The sequence below is a fragment of the Pelophylax lessonae genome (assembly GCF_965119305.1).
Source record: "Pelophylax lessonae genome assembly, chromosome: 4".
Classification (NCBI taxonomy): domain Eukaryota; kingdom Metazoa; phylum Chordata; class Amphibia; order Anura; family Ranidae; genus Pelophylax; species Pelophylax lessonae.
This window is the reverse complement of record NC_138771.1, coordinates 174,124,940-174,149,733: the sequence shown is the minus strand read 5'-3', so window position 1 is coordinate 174,149,733 and position 24,794 is coordinate 174,124,940. Positions and strand designations below refer to the sequence as shown.

General features: G+C 40.5%; 1 protein-coding gene across 1 annotated transcript; it reads right to left on the bottom strand.

The window, feature by feature from the left end:
• Nucleotides 1–231: 231 nt before the first annotated feature.
• Nucleotides 232–24,377, bottom strand: LOC309553322 (uncharacterized protein). The gene is made up of 8 exons (XM_082254376.1): nucleotides 24,285–24,377; nucleotides 23,057–23,214; nucleotides 18,650–18,820; nucleotides 18,493–18,532; nucleotides 13,981–14,120; nucleotides 7,506–7,649; nucleotides 3,984–4,101; nucleotides 232–1,490 (listed from the first exon to the last, which is right to left on the bottom strand). Exons 2-8 carry the CDS (start codon nucleotides 23,156–23,158, stop codon nucleotides 355–357), a joined length of 1,851 nt encoding a protein of 616 aa, XP_082110502.1. The 5' UTR covers nucleotides 23,159–23,214; nucleotides 24,285–24,377; the 3' UTR covers nucleotides 232–354.
• Between the last annotated feature and the right edge of the window lie 417 nt (nucleotides 24,378–24,794).

Sequence of the window (24,794 nt, the reverse complement as noted above, 5' to 3'; positions counted from 1 at the left end):
ATGGGCCGTGGCCGCCAAGGGGAGGAAGAGGAAGTAAGGTAAGTATATTATCGTCTAAACAAGGTAAGTAAAAAAAAAAAAAAAAAAAGAAATTGCTATTATCCATTTGTTTTTCAGGTGACCCCGGGCATGAAGATGGACCCAAGTCACATTTTAGGGTGGAACTCCACTTTAAAAACAAGACTGCACAGTTTTTTCCTTAAAAATTTTGAATAAAAAAAAAAACTGGTGACAGAATCTGTTTAAATCAGCTCTCTTTATTCAAATGCAGTTTAAATATAATAAAATTGTATCTTGATAGATCACCACATTTCCAGTTCATTTGTTTCACCAATAAAATAAATATAGAGAAAGTTATTTTACTTCAAAAGTCTTGACTCTGTGTGTTTTCTGATGGGAAATAAGATTAGAGTTTTGGTTGAAAGTCCTGCCACATATAGGGCATTCAAATGGTTTTTCTCCTGTGTGCGTGATATGATGTCTCACCAGATTGGAGCTACTGGAGAAGCCTTTTCCACATACTGTACATATATATGGCTTCTGACCGGTGTGAATACTCTGGTGTCTAATCAGACTGGAGTTCTTAGTAAAGCACTGGCCACATTCGGAGCAGATATAGGTCTCTCCTCTCGTGTGAGTCTTCTGGTGCTCTGCAAGAGTTGAGCTTCTGGAGAAGCCTTTCCCACATTCAGAGCACACAAAGGACTTTTCTCCTGTGTGAGTCTTATGATGCTCTACTAGGTTAGAGCTCCTGGCAAAGCACTTCCCACAGGCTGTACAGGCAAAAGGCCTTTCTCCTGTGTGAGTCCGCTGATGATCAATGAGATTAGAGTTCTTGGTAAAACTCCTTCCACATTCTGAACAGACAAATGGCTTTTCCCCTGTATGAATCCTCTGGTGGTCCACAAGAGTAGAGTTACTGGTAAAGCGCTTTCCACAGTCCAAACAGGCGAATGGTCTTATTCCAGAGTGAACTCGTCTGTGAGACTGAAGATGGGATTTTTTGGCAAAATATTTGCCACATGCAGTGCATTCGTGTGTCTTTTCTCTTGCCGAGTGTAGAATAGGTTCTGACTGGCAAGCTTCAGAATGTTCAGAGCAGTCCTGATCATCCTTTATGGTTTCAGTAATATCTGCCCCATCCAATACTCCATTTAAGCCCCTAACCTCCTTTCCAAGCTTGGAATCCTCTGTTGTAACATGAGTATCAGCTCTTTGTATATCACAGTCATTGACAGGAGCAGGTCCTTTAATCGTGTCTTGCTGCTTCATAGAATAAACAGTTGGGTCTGTGAGATGCTTCCTTTTACGTGAAGGGAATTCATTGGATAAGATTCTCATAGGCTTACTTTTTCTTTTGCTGATTTTAGTTTGTTCTGGAGTTTTTGGATCAAGATCAGACTGATGGTTTACATTTTCTTTTTTAACAGAATTCAAGCCGATAACACTGGTGGTTGATTCATTAAGACGATTCTGGATGACAGGTTTGCCTATTAAAAGAAAATCAATATCAATATTCCATGCATAAAACAGATGTAAGAAAATGTTGCTCAGCTTTTTTAGTAGATTCTTGGGTGTCTTGTGTGTTTAAAATTTCTAATATTACAAGTCTAACTCCACATTTTTAGTAAAACCTACATTTGTTAAAACTTCAAAAAATAGTTCACTTTAAATATTTATTAACCTTATTCCGGGCAAGTTTGTGTGTGTTGACTGAATAGTGCTTGTACCCTTTTGAAGCTGAAAAACATACTTTATAGGCCCCTTTCACACTATTGCGACTTGTCCCGCGATTTTGGACCGCAAAATCTCATGACAAGTCGTTTTCCATTATTTTCAATGAGCCCCATTCATATATCAGTGCGACTTGAAGTCACACCGACTTTAAAGTAGTCCCTGCACTACTTTGGCACGATTTTGAGGCCAAAGACATTCAAGCCCAGTTAAAATCGCGGGAAAAGTCGCAGCAAAAATCACGGTAAATCGCGCGATTTTGAAGTCGCACAAGTGTGAAAGGGGCCATACTCCAAAATATTTATTATTATTATTATTATACAGGATTTATATAGCGCCAACAGTTTGCGCAGCGCTTTACAATGTGAGGGAAGACAATACAGTTACAATACAATTCAAAACAGGAGGAACTAGAGGGAATATATTCTGAAAGCAAGATCCTGTAAAAAATAGAGGCAGTTGCAATTTTTCTATGTCACAGGATATTCGTTCTACTGTTAATCACATCTATATTTTCCTGCCAGCCTCCACTGGTTTCCAATTGTCCAACAAATAAAATTCAAAATACTAAAGTCATCATACAAATCCATTTACAACTCTGCCCCAATTACATCACCAATCTTGTCTTAATATATCACCCAACTCATCCTCCCAAGACCTTCTACTCTCTAGCCCTCTGGTCTCCTCCTTCCATGCTGGTCTCCAGGACTTCTCCAGAGCCTCTCTCATCCTCTGGAACTCTCTACCCCAATCTGTCTGGCTAACTCCTACTCTTTCCACTATAGGGCGATCCCTGAAAACTCATCTCTTCAGGGAAGCCTATCCCTTTTACCTGACAACTGAACATTTAATTCTCCCATTAGCTCATCCCTCACAGTTATTACCTTTTGTACCACTTGCCCCTCCCTATTAGATTGTAAACTCTCAGGAGCAGGGCCCTCAGAACTATCTTGTACTGAATTGTATTGTAATTGTACAGTGCTGCTCAAACTGTTGGCGCTATGTAAATCACAGCTTCTGTATATGAGAGCCACAGCACCAGAAATATAATAAGAGCTATACTATTCAGCTTATAAACATTAACCACTTAAGCCCCAGAAGATTTTACCCCCTTCCTGACCCGGGCCTATTTTGCGATTCGGCGCTGCGTGACTTTAACGGACAATTGCGCGGTCGTGCGACGCTGTACCTAAACGAATTTGACGTCCTTTTTTTCCCACAAACAGAGCTTTCTTTTGGTGGTATTTGATCATCTGTGCGATTTTTTGATCATGCGCTATAAACAAAAAATATTTTTCACATTTTTTTTATATAAAATTCCCAAAAAAAAAAAAAAAATTTAAAAATCTAAATTTTTTTAACATTTTAGCCCAATTTGTTTTCTGCTACATATGCTTGGTTAAAAAAAAAAAAAAAAATTTGCAAAAAGCGTATTTTGATTAGTTTGCGCAAAAGTTATTGCGTTTACTAACTAAGGGAAAGATTTTTTGTCATTTTTTTTTTTTAAACGCGTAATGGCGGCGATCTGCGATTTCTTTTGCGGGACTGCGACATTGCAGCGGACAGATCGGACCCTTGATTGACATGTTTGACACTTTTGGGGTTACCAGTGACATTACTACAGTAATCAGAGATATAAATATGCACTGCTACTGTAAAATGACACTGGCAGTGAAGGGGTTAACTTTTTTGAGAGGGAGGGGTTAAGTGTGTCCCTAGGGGCGTGCTTCTAACTGTGATTGGCTGTGGCTTGAGGTTTAAGAACAGTGATCAACGGTCCTACATAGCAGAACCATATGATCACCATTCATACACAGGGAAGAATGACAGGTGGCTGTGTTTACATTAGACGCCTGCCTTTTTCCCGGTGTAACGGACGATCGCGAGTGCCCGGCGGACATCGGGTCCGCCGGGGCCACACGCGCGGGAGGGGGGTTCCGTGACCGAGCGGGAGCGCGCATCCGGCGGCGCGCGCGCTCGCTCCCCAGAGCCTCACAGGCTAGTGACGTACCGATACGTCACTTTGCCTGTGAGGGGCTGACCGTTAAAGTAATAACAGCGGTACTTAAAGAGGCATACAGTACTTGAGAATTATTTTTACACTGAGAATTAAAAAAAAATGCCAGGAAAACTGCACAAAGCATGCTTAAAGCCTAGCAAAGGCTTGCTTTAAACACCATAAGGCTAGAGACAACTGTTTTCTGGATCATGCTTTTACAAGGTTAAACACGTAACACAATTCTTCTTACCAATAGTATCCTGATTATGCACACGATCCATTGTCACATCCTTAAAAAACTCCCTATACCCTTTTAAATACTCTTCCATTGTGGAATATACTTCAGCATCTTCCGATTTTACTGTAATCTAAGATAAAAATCAACAATTTTAGTCCGAAAAATAAGCCCTGCTAGATCACTTCATGCTGGCCCCATGCAGGTATAGCTATGTAAGACATAAGTATCTATACTGTTTAAAATCCAGTAATACAATGTTTCACCCTACTCTGCACGTGCTCAGATGCTCTCCAATTTTACGAACCACTGAGTTTGTAGAGGCCGACCTGCTGACAGTCCTAAAGTGGAATTAAACACTCTTATCCTTCAGGCACCAGTCACACCTGAGCATATAATTTTCAGACGTTTTTTGCAGGTGTTTGGAGGCAGGCATTGCCATCTGACCAAAAACGCTTGTAATCTGCCTAAAAAAAGCGTATGTACTTTGAGCTTCAGGTGACAAAATGCTCATATGTGAACAGGGGCCATTGAAATTAATGGGATTTTGCTTGTTGGGCGTTTTGAGACTTCAGAGATGAGCATTTTACGAGCTGAAAAACGCTCAGGTGTGAAAAGGGCCTTACAGCCAAGGAAGCTGCTTCTGTTTGATCAGCAACTGTCATTGTTCTGCACATGTGATCCGTTATGACACCAGACATTTGATAGTTTGGTTGAGGAAACAAGCAAATGTGACAGTTAGCAATCCCAGTATTCCCGGAATGTAACGGTTTTGAAAAACGTTAAATCGATGGGTTTAGTTCCACTTTATTATTTACTGCTGTTCAGGGGCTCTGGGCTTCAGCAAATGGCAGCCTCCAGCAAGAAGAAACAGGAGCAATACTGGAGGCAATTTACAGCATAAACTCATTTTGGTACCATAAATATTAATGTGGAATGTATGTTCCTTGCTAAAGAACATAATTTTTTATCACTTTTAAGCATTATTTTTAATATATATATTATTAAGTACCGTATTTTTCGCCGTATAAGACGCACTTTTTCTTCCCCAAAACTGGGGGGGAAAAGTTGGTGCGTCTTATACGGCAAATACACAGTCTGAGCCGAGTGACGATCGTTCTGCCCGCCCCCCCCCCCCCCCCCCGTGCAGCTGTGTCAGAAGGAGCCGATGGCTCCGTTCTCACACTGTGAATCTCCGAAAAGGGTGGACCCGAGGCGCAGAGCAGTGCACCTCGAGCCCGCCCATTTGTGTGACAATAGCGAATGAAAATTCGCTACTGTCTCACGGATCCTCCTCGGCCAATGCCATTGGCCGAGGAGGAGGCGGGACGCAGGAGGACTCGAAGAGACGCAGGGACTGAAGAGGAAGCTGCAGCTAAAACAGGTAAGTCAAGTGCACTGGCTTGGTACGCTGTTCACTCTGCATTCTGGGCACTCCACATTGAAAGGGGACAGGCTGTGGGCACTCCGCATTGAAAGGGGGCACTCCACATTGAAAGGGGACAGGCTGTGGGCACTCCGCATTGAAAGGGGGCACTCCGCATTGAAAGGGGACAGGCTGTGGGCACTCCGCATTGAAAGGGGACAGGCTGTGGGAACTACGCATTGAAAGGGGGCACTCCGCATTGAAAGGGGACAGGCTGTGGGCACTACGCATAGAAAGGGGGCACTCCGCATTGAAAGGGGACAGGCTGTGGGCACTACGCATTGAAAGGGGGCACTCCGCATTGAAAGGGGGCAGGCTGTGGGCACTCCGCATTGAAAGGGGGCAGGCTGTGGGCACTCCGCATTGAAAGGGGGCAGGCTGTGGGCACTCCGCATTGAAAGGGGGCAGGCTGTGGGCACTCCGCATTGAAAGGGGGCACGCTGTGGGCACTCCGCATTGAAAGGGGGCACACTGTGGTCTGCATTGAAAGGGGGCACGCTATACCTTGATTACTGAAGGCTCCTTTCAAAAAACTGCTGTTAACTTTATACAGTTTATATAAAATATTTTACTACAGTATTTGGTTCAAAATCTTTTTTTTCTAGATTTTCCTCCTTTAAAATTGGGTGCGTCATACGCCGGTGCGTCTTATACGGCGAAAAATACGGTATATATATTATTTATTATCAAGTTGTTATGGATAAAATTCTGCTTTAACTGCCAAGGTTTTGAATTACAGCACAAGACTGCACTTTTCTTGTTGTACTGTATTTAATAAATAATACTATACTTATTTAATAAATAATACTAGTAGATATATAGTACAAAATAGATTCAAGTAGTAAAAAATAGATTCACTTTCTGCTGCTAGACATTTTTCTCCAATTTTAGAAGAATTTACAGTATTAGGGGTAGACTGCATTTTTAAGCTGAGAAAACTAGATAATTCCCACAAATGATGCTGAGCCTCCATGATTAAAATAACTGACATCCACTGAATAAAAGAGGCAGGCCAGGGATAGTTAGTTATTCATTGGAAGGAAAGAGCTAGACAATGCTATATATTCTCTAGTCAGGAAATGAAGTGGGCTCTATCTGACTTGCTGCAGCTTCTAATGCACAATGTGAGGAGCTCACAACCTGCATTAGAAGCTGCAGACTAAGCAACTTCAGTACAAGAAAAGGGCCTGTAAACCAGTACAAGCCTGAAGGCAAGGCTGGAGTTCAGCTTTACCTTAAAGTATAACTAAAGGCATAACTTTTTTTTTAGTTTTGGATAGAGTGGAGATGGATTATAACACCTGTCCGTTTTTATTGCGGTCTGTTCCCCTGTTAAGGAGGTTCACCCTCTCTATTTGTCCTGTTTACCATTATCATTGAAAAAGAAAGTGAAAGAAAATCCCAAATTTTGGGGCGGGATATTACATGTTGATTGATGGAGGCTTCACCTCCCTCTTATTCTAAGACACAGGCTGAAGGGTGTGACACCACCTATGACTGGCAAAAATCTGACCATACCATGTTATTGCCAAAAAATAATAAATATTTCTTAACAAATATATATTTGTATGACAATTTAAAACAGTTTATTGATATGAATTATTTTTACTTTGTATTCCAAAGGCTATTTTTTATATTTTGAATGTGTGACCCGCAGCAGGGGACTAGAAGCTCCTCCTGCTTATGTTGCCCTGCAGAAAGGCTGGGAAAGAGCTGCATCACGTGACTGCTGTATATCGATTAGGAAAAAAGGTACTTCGAGGTTTATTTTAATTAAAATAATTACAGCGCTATTATCTACATACAGAAAGAGAAGGGACAATGTAAATTAAACAGTGCGTGTTTATTATCATTTTCATTTTGTAGGAATTTCTTCTCACTTTCTGAGTGGTTATGGGACAGGAAGTGAAGGGAAATCTCCACAATGATACACAGATAGCAAAATAAAATCTGACAGGGGTTATAACCCTTGCCTGCTTTATCCAAAATGAAAAAAAAAAAAAAGTTTTTCCTATAGTTCTTTTTTACGTTTGCCAGAGAAGTCACACGTATAATACAGTCTGTTCTAAAGGAAGACATTTTGCAATCCCTGCATGTGTATAGATGCTCACCTTTTCAGTAACTAATCGAATTATTTTATTTGTAAATTCCAAGATCTTCTTTACTCTGCTTCTTTCACATAGCACTGAGTTACGATCTTCATCAGATGCTTGATTGTTGCCTGTGACCTTCCCACCCTTCTTTACAACATTATCCTAGAATAGTATGAAACAAGTAGCATGTCATGCAGATTTTGCACACTCTTATTAAAAAATGCAATAGTGGCAAATGGTGTGCCGTACACACCCATGTAGGCTTCTACTACTTCTTACTCTGAGTCATAAATGATTACTTAGTATCTTTTTGCAAATATATTTAGTGTGAGCGAACCTATTTGTTTAGTGGTAACAGATGAATCTGTTGATAGCAGTGGTGCTCACCTTAGGGGATCTATAAATAACTGCTAAGCAAAGAAGGTACAGATGACATTGAAACATGGCATGCTCCACCTTGACATCCATCTGGGAAAGCAGGCTATATTTTTTGCCAACCACAGCTTATACATGTACTAGAAAGCTATGGTGGGGAGGAGTGGATAGATTAGGTATGTGTCAACAGTTATTACTAGGTGGATTGGTTTCCAATTACTGTAGATGTGACATGTCCTGAAACTTTAAATCTGATTGGTGGCTGTATGCTGGTTCCAGAAAATAATCTACTGAATCTTCAGGTCTTAGTATCCTGAAAAATATGCCTAAACAAGAGAGAGCGTATGTACAGGATATGTGCACAGAACTGGATGGCATAGTTGCGATGCAGCCAGACCGGAGTCTTGTAGAGTGGGAGAAATATCGTTTTATCTATGGAGTGAATCCCCTTTTTTATACATGCCAATATACCTGTTGGCTTTGCTTGCAGCAGCTTGGCATTGCATGCCATTGCTGAGCTTGTTGTCTACTAGGACACCTAGGTTGTTTTCCATCTTAGATTCCCCCCAGAGGTTCTCCCCCCTAGCGAGTAACTTCGGTTCTTATTTCTGGCACCAAAATGCATTATCTATTTTTTTACATTAAACCTCATTTTCCATGTAGTTGGCCACCCTATGGTTTTGTTCAAGTCTTCTTGTAAGGTTTCCATGTCCTGTGTAGCAAGTATTGTCCTGCTTAGCTTAGTATTGTCTGCAAATACTGAGATTGTGCTGGTTATCCCATCCTCTAGATCGTTTATGAATAAATTAAACAGGATTGGTCCCAGGACAGTTCCTTGGGGAACCCCACCTTCCCCACCAGACCAATCCGGGTACTCCCCATTTACCACCACCCTCTGGACTGGTACCTACATACCTTAACCACTTAAGCCCCGGAAGATTTTACCCCCTTCCTGACCAGGGTCTATTTTGCGATTTGGCACTGCGTGACTTTAAAGGACAATTGCACGGTCGTGCGACGATGTACCTAAACGAATTTGGCGTCCTTTTTTTTCCACAAACAGAGCTTTCTTTTGGTGGTATTTGATCACCTGTGCGATTTTTTGATCATGCGCTATAAACAAAAAAAGAGCGTCAATTTTGCAAAAATAACAATATTTTTCACATTTTTTTTATATGAAATTCCCCCCCAAAAAAATGTAAAAATCAAAATTTTTCAACATTTTAGGCCAATTTTTTTTTTTTACCATACGTTTGGTAAAAAGAAAAAAAAAAAAAAAAAAATCGAAAAAAGCGTATTTTGATTGGTTTGCGCAAAAGTTATCGCGTTTACTAACAAAGGGAAAGATTTTTTTGTCATTTTTGTTGTTTTGCCTGTGAGGGGCTGACTGCCGTCGTGCGGCAGTCGGCAAGTGGTTAAATTGTACAGTAAGCGTTTGTGGGGGAACTGTATCAAATGCCTTTGCAAAGTCCAGATACACTACATCTAAAGCCTTTCCTTTATCTAGATGGCAGCTCACTTCTTCATAGAAGGTTAATAGATTGGTCTGGCAAGAACGATTCTTCATGAATCAATGCTGATTACTACGGATACCTTTTTTTTTATTATTAAATCTTGTATATAGTCTCTTATCATCCCCTCAAATAGCTTGCAGACTACTGATGTTAGGCTAACCGACCTGTAGTTCCCAGGGATATATCTCTGCCCTTTTTCTAAATATTAGTGCCACATTGGCTTTTCTCCCATCAGCTGGTACCATTCCTGTCAGTAAATTGTTCATATAAATTTAGGAACAATGGTCTGGCTATCACCTGGCTGAGTTCCATAAGGACACTCGGGTGTAAGCCATCTGGTCCCGGTGACTTATTTGTGTTTAGTTTTTCGAGTCTATGAGGGTGCTTCCTGTGACGTGTTATTACCTTTAACATTACAGTCTAGGCTACTGTATCCCCCCAATTCTTTGTGAAGACTGTGGAGAAGAATTTATTTAGAACCTCTGCCTTCTCTGTCCTTTATAGCCAGATTCCCTTCATCATCCTTTATGGGGCCGATATGTTTCTTACTATTTATATACTTAAATCATTTCTTGGGTTTTTTTTTTTACTGTCTTTCGTGTTCTATCTTAGCCGCCTTGATTGTGCTCTTACATATCTTTTTGCATTCTTAGTGATGTTAGAATGCTGCCAATGACCCCTCAGCTTTGTTTTTCTTGAAGGCCTTTTCTTTTGTTTTTATATGCATTTTTACATTGGAGTTTAGCCACCCAGGGTTTATTTTAGCTCTTTTAAACGTATTCCCTGTTGGAATGCACTGGCCATTACCCTTATTAAGTATGTTCTTAAAGCACTCTTTTATCCTCAGTGTTCTTTGTTCCCAGGACTCTATCCCATTTAATATCGTCTAGCATAGAGCGCAGATTAGGGAAGTTGGGGGGGGGGGTACCGCGCTTCAGGGAAGTTGTGTATTAAATAAATGAGTGGATAATATTATAATGTATGTGGAGTCAATAATAAATAAATAAATAAATATACTGTGATAGTGCTGAATGCTTTGTGATGTCTTCTAAAACTTATAGATCTCCACTAAAACAATATATCTTAAAAATCATCAGTTTACCAAAAATGGATCTATAAATATCAAGTGCAAGGGTGCATATACAATTAATAACATAAGGTGCTTATAATGGCATCTGTATTATTACCAAGTGATTAAAGGCATAATCATAAAAAAGTGACAGTAAAGTGTTCAGTGCACAGAACATTAACAGGTGAATAATCTTGTGTATTGCACAGTTTACAAAATAAACCGCCTGTGAATCCCTTGTTTGTTCTGGGACACTTGAGCACTTTATAGACATTGGAAGCACTTTATTTTGGTAAACTGATGATTTTTAAGATATATTGTTTTAGTGGAGATCTATACTGTTAAGTTTTAGAAGACATCACAAAGCATTCAGCACTATCACAGTATATTTATTTATTTATTATTGACTCCACATACATTATAATATTATTCACTTATTTATTTAATACACAACTTCCCTGAAGCGCGGTACTCCCCCCCCCCACCATCCATCCTTGTTTTTAACTGTATGGTTTACAGCATTGGCACACGCAGCATTAAGGGTATCCCCACCCACAACCCCCCAGACAGCGCGAGACTCAAACCCACATACAGTTTAGGGAAGTTGCTCTTTTGAAGTTCAGTGTTTGGTATTACCTTATGTTTCCTATTTCTGTGATTTATACCGAAACTAATTGACCTGTGGTCACTGTTTCCTAAGTTGCCCCTTATTTCTACATCCACAATCATCAGATCTGTATTATTCGTAATCAAAAGGTCTAGTAACGCATTGTTTGTTGTTGGTGCGTTCACCATCTGACCCATGAAATTGTCCTGCAAAACATTTAGGAAATAGCGAGCCTTAGACGAATGTGCGGCTACTTCTGCCCAGTCTATATCTGGAAAATTAAAATCCCCCATTCTAATAACATTTTCCATCCTTTCTGTCATTCCAAGCTGTGATAGGAGATCCCCCTCCTCCCTATGGTTAGGTTGCCTCTAGCATACGCCCAATATTACTTTCCCCTTAGTATCTTCCCTTTGAAGCTCTACCCATAGGGATTCCACCTACTCCCTAGCTCCATTAGTGATATCGTCCCTCATATTCACTTGCACATCATTCTTGATATACAGGCATAGCTCTCCCCCTTTTTTACCCTCTCTATCTCTGCGATAAAGGGAATACCCCTGAATGGTTTCCAGCCAATCATGAGCTGTCAAACTAAGTTTCTGAAATTCCCACAAAATTGAAATCCTCCTCATACATTAGCAGCTCCAGTTCTCCCATCTTGTTAGCCAAACTTCTAGCATAAGTATACAAACATTGTAATTTTGTCTGGTCGCATACTATACCCTTGTTAGATATTATGAGGCTGCATTTTGGATTTGTCAACTTACCTACCTTGGGTTTTGGATCTCTGGTCATCCTACTACTAATTCCCCCAATATTGCCTGCAGAACTCTGTTCCCTGCTGGCTAGCTCTACATCTGGACCCCCACCTCCCCCATCACCTAGTTTAAAAGCCCCTCTAACTTTTCAGCCATCTTCTCTTCCAGTAGGGCTGCACCCTCCCCATTTAGGTGCAATTGGTCCCTTCTAAAGAGCCGGTAACCGACTGAAAAATAGGCCCAGTTCTCCAGGAACCCAAATCTCTCCTTTATACACCAGTTCCTCAGCCACTTCTTAACTTCCCTAATCTCCCAATGCCTCTCTGGCGTGGCTCGAGGTACAGGTAGTATTTACGAGAATACCACCTTGGAGATCCTACTCCTCAATTTAGCTCCTAAGTCCCTGAAATTGTTTTTTAGGACTCTCCACCTTCCTCTAAATTTGTCATCGATACACACGTATACCATGACAGCTGGGTCCTCCCCAGCCCCACCCAATAATCTGTCCACCATATCTGTGACGTGCCAAACCCAAGCGCCCGGTAGACAACATACTGTTTGGCGCTTACGGTCTTTGTGACAGAATGCCCTCTCTGGCCTTCTAATAATTGAGTCCCCTACCACCAGAAACTCTTTTTCCTTACCCTTAGCCTCACTCCCGCCCTCACTGGAGGAGTTCTTCCCCTGGTGGCTAAGGGCGTCGCTCTGCTCCAGAAATGCTGGTCCCTGACTGGTTTCTCCAACATCACGCAACTGGGTGTATTTATTGGGATGTTCCAACCCAGGACTGGTCTCCTTGACTCTTTCCCCTCTACCCTTCCTAACTGTCACCCAACTACTCTGCTCTGATGCCTGCACACTTGTATCTCCACCCGCCTCTATGCTGGCCCCTGCCAGGTACGTTCCCAACTCTCCTTTAGTATGGAGATTCTGCTCAGTGTTGCCAGTTGCCAGTTGGACCTGGGCTTCCAGGGAAGCAACGTGCTTACATTTTGTACAGCTGTATTTGCTCTCATTCGGATGATCGAGGAACGCATACATGCCACAAGATGTGCACCGAGTCGCATCTCCACACCCGTCGGGCATCGCACCCACTAATCTAATGGGGATTTAACAGTGTCCGATTAACTGTTAACTAGCTTCCTGACTCTAATTTATCAGCCCACAGTTACTCCACAGTCACACACAGTTTCTCAGCATTATTCAACACTACTCAGTTACTCAACAATACTCATTTACGCCACAGTACTCAACAATACACAGGAACTAAGCAATACACAGGTACTCGACAATACTCAATTACTCGCAATACATCAACACTACTCTGTTACTCAACAATACCCAGTACTCAACAATACTGAGTTACTCAACACTATTTAATAAAACACAGGTACTCAACAATACTCAACACTACTCAGTGACTCAACACTACTCAACAATACACAGGTACTCAACTACACTCAATACTCCTCTGTTACTCAACACTTAATTGCTCAACAGTACTCAACAATACATTGGTACTCAACAATACTCAGTTACTCAATACTACTCAACAATACACAGGTACTCAACAATACACAGGCACTCAACAATACTCAGCTACTCAACAATACACAGGTGCTCAACAATACACAATACTCCTCAGTTACTCAACCCTTAGTTGCTCAACAGTACTCAACAATACACAGGTACTCAATAATACTCAGGTACTCAACAATACACAGGTATTCAACGATACACAGGTACTAAACAGTACTCAGATACTCACAGTACTCAGTTACTAACACTACCCCCTCCTCAGCCAGTGTCCCCACTACACACAGTCAGTCAGTCTTTTCTATCACAGTCACAGTATTTTCTATATATGCCTCTCTGTTCCTGCTCAGTCGCCCCTGTGAACTGACACTTGTCAGCAGCTTCTTTCAGTCGGTCTGCCTTTCACCCCTACTCCGGTCAGCAGTTTTTACTTACCCCCTGCCTCTAATAACTAAATGTGCCATGGCTTAGTGCTTGTGAGCACTTTAATATTTTATATATATATATATATATATATATATATATATATATATATATATACAGTTAATAATAGGAAAGTGGTTTTGGCAACAGTACAGAATATTAATTCATACTTTACAAAATAATGTACCTTGCTTTCCTATCTGCTCACCTCGCCAATCAAGAGATAAATAAGTTCCAGCGTGTGAGTCACAATATTTCCGATCATCTGATTTTTGTCTTTGGTCATCTTGTTCACCAAGTTAAACAAGTTTGTTAGATGTTCAGATATATCCTTAGGCTGTGTGTTACCTATACAAAAATATCAACTTTTTAAAAACAAGATCATAAAGATCAACTTTATTGCACCTCAATATATAAATAAAATGCTGATTTTAAAATTTTTGACATCAAATTCTACTGTTAAAGGAAACATTTAATGAATAAATACACTACTCAAAAACATAAAGGAACACTTAATGGGGAAAAAAATCATGCTGGATTTCTATACTGATCTGGACTGGGTAATGTGTTAGGAACGAAAGGATGCCACATTGTTTGATGGAAATTAAAATTATCAACCTACAAAAGGGATGAAATCAAAATTAAAGTGAAAAAAAAATGATGCAGCAGGCTAATTAATTTTTTCAGAAATTTAATTGCAGCAACTCAAAATTGTACTCAGTAGTTTGTATGGCCCCTATGTGCTTATATGCATGCCTGTCAACATCAGGGCATGTTCCTAATGAGACAACGGATGGTGGTCTGGGGTATTTCCTTCCAGATCTGGACCAGGGCATCACTGAGCTCCTGAAGAGTCTGAGGTGCAATCTGGCGGTGTTAGATGGACCAAAACATTGTCCCACAGATGTTCTATTGGATTTAGGTCAGGCAAGCGAGGGGGCCAGTCAATAGTATTAATTCCTTTATCCTCCAGGAAATGGCTGCATACTCTCGCCACATGAGGCCGGGCATTGCAATGCACGTGAAGGAACCCAGGACCCACTGCACCAGAGTAGGGTCTGAAAATGGGGCCAAGGATTTCATCCCAATACCTAATGCCAGTCAGCGTGCCTTTGTCCAGCCTGTAGAGGTCTGTGCGTCCCTCAATAAATATGCCTCCCCAGATTATCACTGACCCACCACCAAACTGGTCATGCTGAATTATGTTACAGGCAGCATAACGTTCTCCACGGCTTCTCCAGACCCTTTGATGTCTGTTACATGTGCTCAGGGGGAACCTGCGCTCATATGTGAAAAGCACAGAGCACCAGTGGCAGACCTGCCAATTCTGGTGTTCAAGAGCAAATGCCAATCGAGCTCCGCAGTGCCGGGCAGTGAGCGCAGGGTCCACTAGAGGACCTCAGGCCACACTCATGAAGTCTGTTTCTGATTGTTTAGTCAGAGACATTCACACCAGTTGAAAGCATAGAACATTCACACCAGTTGAAAGCATAGAAGACACAGAGGGTGCATTATCCTCAATACATGTTTTTATTGGATAAAATAGAGGTGAATGTACTCACAAACCAGTACTTGTGTCATAGTATTATCATAAAATCATCCGCTTAAATCCATATGTGAAAATCCACAACACTTGTTGTCACATCAGCTAACGCCTTTCAAGGTTTCCCTCTACTTCAGAGCCTTGTTTAGAGGTCTCTTAGTGTGGACAAGGAACTTTTCAATCAGGATCAGTGCTTTCCTATTTAGTGCTGCTGTTTATAGCCTCCTTAGTTCTTCGTTCACACCAGTGGCCTGCTGGAGGCCATTTGTAGGGCTCTGGAAGTGCTCATCTTGTTCCTCCTTGTACAAAGGAGCAGATACCAGTCCTGCTGATGGGTTAAAGACATTCTATGGCCATGTCCAGCTCTCCTAGAGTAACTGCCTGTCTTCTGGAATCTCCTCCATGCTCTTCAGACTGTGGTGGGAGACACAGCAAACCTTCTGGCAATGGCATGTATGGATGTGCCATCCTGGAGGAGTTGGACTGCCTGTGCAATCTCTATAGGGTCCAGGTATCGCCTCATGCTACCAGTAGTGACACTGACCCTAGCCAAATGCAAAACTAGTGAAAAACAGTCAGAAAAAAATGTCAGTGGCCTCATCTGTAAAACCATTCCTGTTTTGGAGGTTGTCTCAATGTTGCCCATCTAGTGCACTTATTGTTAATTTAATTAACACCAAAGCAGCTGAAACTGATTAACAACCCCCTCTGCTACTTAACTGACCAGATCAATATCCCAGGAGTTTATTTGACTTGATGATATACTCTTATTAAAAAGTGTTCCTTTAATTTTTTTGAGCCGTGTATGTTTGTAGGGGGGCCATCACAAACCTGGCGCATACACACACAAATCAGAAATTCTGACCACATGCTTGTTTAGGGTCAGTGACTCTGACTAAAACCAGAGACAGGCAGGCAAAATACATCAGTTGCAAACAAAACAATTGATAACTAAAAAGTTAGAGGGCCGGGGAGAAGTCTGTATTTTTTATCAGGGTTGCCCAGAGTCCTGAATCCCTAGACAGGGGATGCGATTAATCCCAAAATTGCTACATGTTTCTGCTGCTTGAATTTATTTTCAAACTTTTTTTTCTAGACCCACACATATTCTTTAACAAAACACAAATAATCCCTAGAGAACTGTGTGTTCCTCAAAGAGACACGCAGTAGTTATCTCTTTTTGGGTTTGTCACATGTGGTTGAAATTTTAGACTAAGCTATCTTCTAAAAGGGTTTGTCACTCTTTTGCATATGGGGTTGGTGCCTCAGTTCAAAATTGGGACTTTATGGGCTTAATATGTGAATTCATAGAAAATATTCATTTTTAACTTAAAAGATAATAATTTATTATATGTTTGCCATATAATATAACAAGAATATAACAATATTCAATAGAGTATTCAGAGAATTCATATATATTGTATATACTGTGTGGGTTACAGACCCATAGGTGATTGTGAGTAGGAAAGAAAGATAGGAAGTAGTGACAATGTGCTTAGGGTGACAATCACTAGCTCTCTATTGTTCCACGCTTGGGTGAAGCGTCGGATCCATAGGGAGGATGTTTCAAGGTCCTACGCGTTTCGGCCGTTAGGCCTTTATCAAGGGAGGTGTGTCACCACATCTGGAATATAGTAAATGGAATATTTGAGTATATATTATTTGAGCCAATCGGAATATTTTTCCTTTGGTCATATAATAAAAAAGACGTACTTTGTTAGGAAAAAAGGATTCTGCCTCTGGTTTCTGTCTCAGGTCCTTATCTTATCACATATGAATTGTGTAGTCACTGCTGCTAGAGTATAATTATGAAGGGTGTAAGTTTATTTTCAAGATATGTGTTTTAATAAATTTGTGTTTTAATACATTTTAATCTGTTTAGGTACTCACTTGGTTAATTCATATATTTCTTTTAGCCAGGGAGCATATAATAATGTCCTTGTTCTGATCCAATCTGGATTAAAATGTGAATATGTTTAATATTTTGGTAATATAATTATTTTAGCATTTTGTATCTTTGATTTTTACTTACTTGTATTTCCAAAAAGAATCACTAGGTGGCTAAAATAATTATATTACCAAAATATTAAACATATTCACATTTTAATCCAGATTGGATCAGAACAAGGACATTATTATATGCTCCCTGGCTAAAAGAAATATATGAATTAACCAAGTGAGTACCTAAACAGATTAAAATTTATTAAAACACATATCTTGAAAATAAACTTACACCCTTCATAATTATACTCTAGCAGCAGTGACTACACGATTCATATGTGATAAGATAAGGACCTGAGACAGAAACCAGAGGCAGAATCCTTTTTTCCTAGCAAAGTACGTCTTTTTTATTATATGACCAAAGGAAAAATATTCCGATTGGCTCAAATAATATATACTCAAATATTCCATTTACTATATTCCAGATGTGGTGACACACCTCCCTTGATAAAGGCCTAACGGCCGAAACGCGTAGGACCTTGAAACATCCTCCCTATGGATCCGACGCTTCACCCAAGCGTGGAACAATAGAGAGCTAGTGATTGTCACCCTAAGCACATTGTCACTACTTCCTATCTTTCTTTCCTACTCACAATCACCTATGGGTCTGTAACCCACACAGTATATACAATATATATGAATTCTCTGAATACTCTATTGAATATTGTTATATTCTTGTTATATTATATGGCAAACATATAATAAATTATTATCTTTTAAGTTAAAAATGAATATTTTCTATGAATTCACATATTAAGCCCATAAAGTCCCAATTTTGAACTGAGGCACCAACCCCATATGCAAAATTTTACCCGGGATGATGGCTAAACCTAACTAAAAAGTTCTTTAGGAATCACACACCTACACAAGGGTTTGTCACTCTGCTGACAACTGCGGAGTCACTCAGCTTGAGCTATTGATATCTGTAAACAAGATGTTTACAATACTATGATTACAAAAAAACAATATCAAATGAAAACAAGTTCTTCTTGCAGGCTTGACAGGAGACTATATGCTCTGCTTTTTTATATTCAAATAAAATATTTTTCTCAAATTCTTTTTCTTCTCCTTAGTTCTGATCATATTGAATAAAGAAAATATGGACAAAAGCAATAATATATTCCCTTCAATTTACTATTAGTGTCACAGTACTAGAGCTTGATAGGTTTCGCTTACCCTCACACGTTTTCTCCAGGAAACCTGATGTTTTAGAAAACTGTTTAACAAAAAAGGATGTCGTTTTAGAAAATGATAAATATGTAAGTGTATTACATCATAGTAGTGATTGGCTATAATAGATTTTATTTTTATAACGTAATAGTAATATTCTCACCTCTTCAAGCTCATTTCTTATTTTATAGGCTATCTCCGCCAGCTTCTCTACCATAAGCTTATTTTCCAGATTTAAGCTGGGGATTTCTATGCTCGTAAAAGTATCTTCAGATGCAAAAGAGTTTTCACTGCTCATGCCAGGCTTCCCATGCTTCTTTACAACGATGTAATCCTGAATAAATGAAGAAAATCATATACTAATATTTACAATAAGATAACCTCCAAGCACATCCCTGTTTTTTTTTTTTTTAACATTCTTTATTTTAATTTTCACAAGCAGGCAGGATTAAATGCTTGATAATACAAAGTCTAGATACTGGGCACAGCCAAAGTAATAACAACTCGAGCTAATGTTCGAAAAAAAAAAAAAAAAACGCAGATCTAGTGCTTGCCATATAAAGCATCACAACAATATAAAGACACGTTAGTCAGCCTGACCATTTTCAGAACATATAGAAGACTGGAATTTCATTGTTGCCCCTACACCGGAGCCACTGTAGAGAAAAAATTCGTAGGGAGAAGAACAGCGCAAAAGAGAACTAGACAGAAGGAGGGACAGAGATGGATTCTTACTTCTCCGTGGCAAGAACTGTGCCATAGTCACCGGTGCATGGGAGGAGCGTCCAGAGAACAACTTCCATCTAAATTTTTCCTCCTTACCAATGTAATGTAATGTGTGTGTGTGTGTGTGTGAGATTCATGATTCCAGAGTGCCGGGATACATGCATTATGCAGATAGACCAACATGGAGTGCTTGTACCTATGTCTTGGGAGATCAGAAAGGTGTAGCAGGTACCTAGCTGGATCCCTACCTAGATTAAAATCAGTGAGTTTTTTTTTATAGTTTCCCACATCTCAGATCAAACATTTTCTAGTTATTTGCATGCCCAGAGAATGTGAAGGATGGTACCTGCCTCTTTAACATCCCAAAAAATATTCCTTGTGTCAGAGTATACAACGCGGGAACTTTATACCATCGGGTATCTTGTACTCTAGCTCCTGGTCTTTGCTTGCTACTGATGAGTAGTGAGCAAAGTATGAGATATGTTCTTTCTGCACCAAGGACAGGTTCATTTCCAGGTCCCTTTCCTATTTCAGTAGTAGCAGGGGCACAAAAGACCGAGTAATAATTGGTCCGAGTAGTAATTGTAGACAGTGGGGACGCGTTTAAGGAGGGAACATCCCCGTTTTCTAAACAGTCACTGACCACGCCTCGTTGGCCTTTCAACATCTGAACATCATGATAATACACAGCAGACCACATTATATTGTTCCCAACTTAGTAAAACTGGTAGGCCCCGAAGGCGGTCATGTATGTGCCAATTATTGTAGCAGACTGGGAAGAATGTCCTGAGAATGTGGCAAAGACTACAGAGGAAAGAACCATCGGATTATCTATAGGGGTACAGTAAAAATGAGGGGGTTTTGGGAGTTTGCAGCTGCATATACACTCAAAAGCAGCCTGCTTGTGATGAAAGATTAGGCTGTCAGTCCTCTATAATACCACAAGATTTTCCAGGACAAACAGAGGAAGTGATGTCAACATCATACAGTAGCAGAGAAAAAGCCTGTTGACTTTGTTGTGTGGTCGTGATCTGCAGCTTCAAAAGGTCAGTACCTTGATAAATAGATTTTGATTTTATATTCAGATTACAATACTGTATGCCAACAACATGCTGTTTCAGGACCTGTAACCAGTTTGGAATAAAGGTATTCAAAACAGCTTTTCTTAAAGCATGTTACATAAAGTGTTACAGTGAAGCTTTCATCAAATAGTTTAAAAATTCTTTGTATAGGCACATTGACATCCAAGCTCTCCTCATTGTCAGACAAGGTGTCAAGAAGGTTGCCAACAGGCGAAGTAAGAATCCTTTATTGCAGAGAGACATATTATGTATTTTCTGCAATAAAAAGCCTGCCAGGTTTCCAGTTTTTAAATCTGTATGTAAAATTCTACTTTAATAGACTAAGGGTACCTTTAAAGTGGAAGTTCACCTTGGGTATTGTAAATGAGATTGAACTACTTAAGGATCGCCCTGCATAAATATAACTGAGGCAAGGTGGCCCTTAAATGCAAAATCACATACCTGTACTTGATTTCTTCCATCGGCTCTGGGGCGCACGTGCGCCACCAGAGCTGCGCTCCCGCTGTGATTGGACACAGCAGGAGCCAATCAGCAGGTCCGGCAGCTGCGATGGCTGCCGGCCACCTGCGATCGTTCGGAGGAATGACAGAACGGCGGTCTGCCTATGTAAACAAGGCAGACCATCGTTCTGTCTGACAGGAAGAGAGAGATCTTGTGTTCCTGCTAATTAGGAACACAGATATCTCTCTTTCTGCAGTCAGTCCATCCCCCACACAGTTAGAAAGCATTCCCTAGGAGCACACTTAACCCTTTGATCGCCCCTGATGTTAAACCCTTCCTTGCCAGTGTAATTTATACAGTGACCATGCAGTTTTTTAGCACTGATCACTGTATTAGTGTCACTGGTCCCCAAAGTGTGACTTAGTTTCAGATTTGTCTGCAGCAATGTCGCTGTCCCGCTAAAAATCGCTGATCACCGCCATTACTAATAAAAACAATGAAAAAAAAAAAGTCCATAAATCTATCCCACAGTTTGTAGATGCTATAACTTTTGTACTTTTGTGCAAACCAATCAATATAGGCTTTTTGGGATTTTTTTTTTTTTACCAAAAATATATAGCAGAATACAAATTGGCCTAAACTGATAAAGAAATTAGATTTTTTACATTTTTTTTTTTTTATTGGATATGTTTTATAACAGAAAGTAAAAAATATTGTTTCAAAATTGTCTGTCTTTTTTTTGTTTATAGCACAAAAAATAAAAAAAAACGCAGAGGTGATCAAATACCACCAAAAGAAAGCTCTATTTGTGTGGAAAAAGGACATCAATTTTATTCAGGTACAACGTCGCATGACCGCGCAATTGTCAGTTAAAGCAAAGCAGTACCATATCACAAAAAATGGCCTAGTCAGGAAGGGGGTAAAACCATCTGGGGCTGAAGTGGTTAAACAGCCATATAAACCAAGTATCTGATTAAATCCATAGTGCTTTGATCGATCCTTCCTGCAATTTGATAACTCTGTAATCAACCTATGAAGCTCCCTATGGTGCCCTTTAATCAGCTCATTTTACCTGTATCTTTTGTTTAGCCATTTTAGGACACAGAGTATGCACTGTTAACCTGAAATTATAATTTTAGTCATTGCATGCCAACATCACCTTCAAATATTATTTCGGTTTTGCAAGCTTGCCTAAAAATTTAGATCTCAAGGCAACCAAATGGCAGCACATAAACACCAACCAACTGTTATGGTCGTTACAAAGTCAGGCTTCCCAAAGAGATGCATAAGTCTATGGCTCTCAATTGTGCACATCAATATTGCTAGGATCCTTGTTGACCATGGCATGGTTGTGCCCAGTCAGCTGTTAGCAGACATTAGCCAGCTATTGGTTGACTTTGGGTCAAAGGTGTATCTTAATAAATATACTCCTGTGATTTAAGAGAGAAGTATAGTCAAAAAAAAATTGTGTTTAGTGCTCTTTTAAAAACAAAAAAAGAGCGACAATTCTGAAAAAAAAACAAAATTTTTCACATTCTGCTATAGAACATTCCCAATAAAAAAAAAATGTAAAAAACTATTTTTTTTCATTTTAGGCCAATTTCTATTCTGCTACATATTTTTGGTAATAAAAAATCCCAATAAGAGTATTTTGATTGGTTTGCACAAAAGTTATCGCGTCTACAAACTAGGGGAAAGAGTTATGTCATTTTTATAAATTTTTTTTTTTTTACTAGTAATGGTGGCGATCATCGATTTTTGCTGAGGACAGATCGGACCCCTAACTGACATTTTTGACACTTTTGGGGGGACCAGTGACATTACTACAGTAATCAGTGCTAAAAATATGCACGGTTACTGTAATAATGACACTGGCAGGGAAGGGGTTAACTCAGGGGTGATCAGAGGGTTAAGTGTATGCATAGGGGGTGTTTTCTAACTGTGAGGGGGATGGGCTTGTGGAATCAGCACAGAGACCTGTGATCCTAAATAGGAAAATCACAGGCACTCTGTGCTGATTCCTGAGAAAACAATGGTCTGCTGTGTTTACAACATCAGATCTTTGTTCTCTCTCCACAGGAAGTGATTGCGGGGGCCAGGCGGAAATCGCGGCCGCCGACCTCTTGAATCAGCTTTCCCACTGGCTAATGGGGGCACGAGCGTGCCCCCAGGAGCGCTCCTGTGAACCGCCGTACCGGTACGGCAGGTCGCGTAGCCGAGCCAGCATGCCACAGTATATCTGCGGCGGCCGGTCGCCAAGTGGTTAACATATTACTGAATCATTAAAGATGTGCAAGCACAAGTAATAACATTGACCTCACCTCTCCAGTAAGAAGGCACATCATTTGGAGGCTTAGCATCAAAAGCTCATCAGTGATTGCATGCTTATCTTCGTTCATCTCTTCTGCAATTTGAATTCCCATCCAGGCATAGAAGCAATAGATTGCTCCTAATTGGAGGGAAAGAGTCACTTCAATGGCTGTAAATGAAAAAAAAAAAAACAGTTCTTGGTATTCAGTTTTACACAATGGCCAGATTTACCAGTTATAGTCTAAGTATGATTTACAAGGTGTGTGTGTCTATGACCTTGGAGTGCGAGTATGCAGGTATACTGTGAGCTTCCTGAGGGCAGGAACTGATGTAAATGTACAGAATGGACAAGGAAATAATATAATTTTTATTGGTCACATTTTTTTTCTGATCAGTGTAAAGGGACACACAGTTATCTTTGTCAGATTAATTAATAAAGCGGAGTTCCACCCGAAATTTATACTTACCTCCATCTTCTCGCTCCCGGTCACCTGAAAAACAAATGGATAATCGCAATTTTTTTTTTTTTTTCACTTACCTTTTAGAGAAAATATACTCACCTTACTTCCTTCTTCCTCCCCTCGGCGGCCACGGCGATTCGTCACTTCCTGGCTTTTGCAATGATTCCTGGGAGCTGAACGTCATCGCTCCCAGGAATCATTGCGCCTGCACCGGCCTCGACGTCAGTTCCGGGGCGCGCGCGTCATTCCCTTCTAAACAGCTTCTGGGCATGCCCAGAAGCTGTGGAGGGATGACGCGCGCGACCCGGAAGTGACGTCGGGGCCGGAGCAGTGCATCGTGGGACCGAAGAAGGAGGAAGAGGACCGAAGAGGACGCGGAAGAGGATCGTGCTGGCTTCAAGCTGCCCACACCTGAGATGGCAGCGCTGGACAAGACAATTTCAAGGTAAGTATTTCTCCTGAAAGGTAAGTGCAACCCGGGACAGATCAGAGGCTAGCCATTGTGGAATGTGCTAGCCCTGACTGTCCCGGGGGTATTTTTGTAAAAAAATGTATAACCAGGGTGGAACTCCGCTTTAAAGTACAACTTCACCCCTGGGGTTACGCTTAACAATAAGCCTTCATTACCTTCTATGGTGTGGGTTGAGCTGAATTAGCATACTCACTATCCCAGCGAATTCAGTGCTGTCCCGCTGTAAAAAGTGCAGAAATGCAGGCTGCACTCCACAAAAATATGCATCCCCCTGTAAATTTCCTTCTTGAACATATGTTGACTTACATAAGACATCCTTAATTAGGAGATATCATGATGATCACTACTCATTGTGTCTTGAAAGTATGCCAATACCATACTTTTTTCTTCTGTGGTTCTGAAAATATAAAAAGACAATAAAGTGTCTGACACTAATACATATTAAAATCCATAAAAAATAGCAAAAATTAAAATACATTTCTAAAGGAAACTTGGACTGAGAGAGATGTGAGCAGTCAATCCATCCATTGCATTATCCATTGCAGTGGGCTTGGAAGTTCAGCCAAAACCGCTAAATAAATGCTAAACCCACTCTCAGCCACATTCTAAACCAAATCTATCCACCCCTATAAAGAGATCACTATACTTACCTATTCTGCAGCTGCTCCGGTCTGGTCCCACGCTGAACTGTCCGCAGTGGCTTCTCTGTGTAGGAGTGTGCAGGAGAGGCAGTCCACAACGGAAGCTCCATAGTAACTAACACGTCACTTCCCAGCTGTTGTCAGCTTTCTCTCTGTACACAGCAGCCGCCGCTGG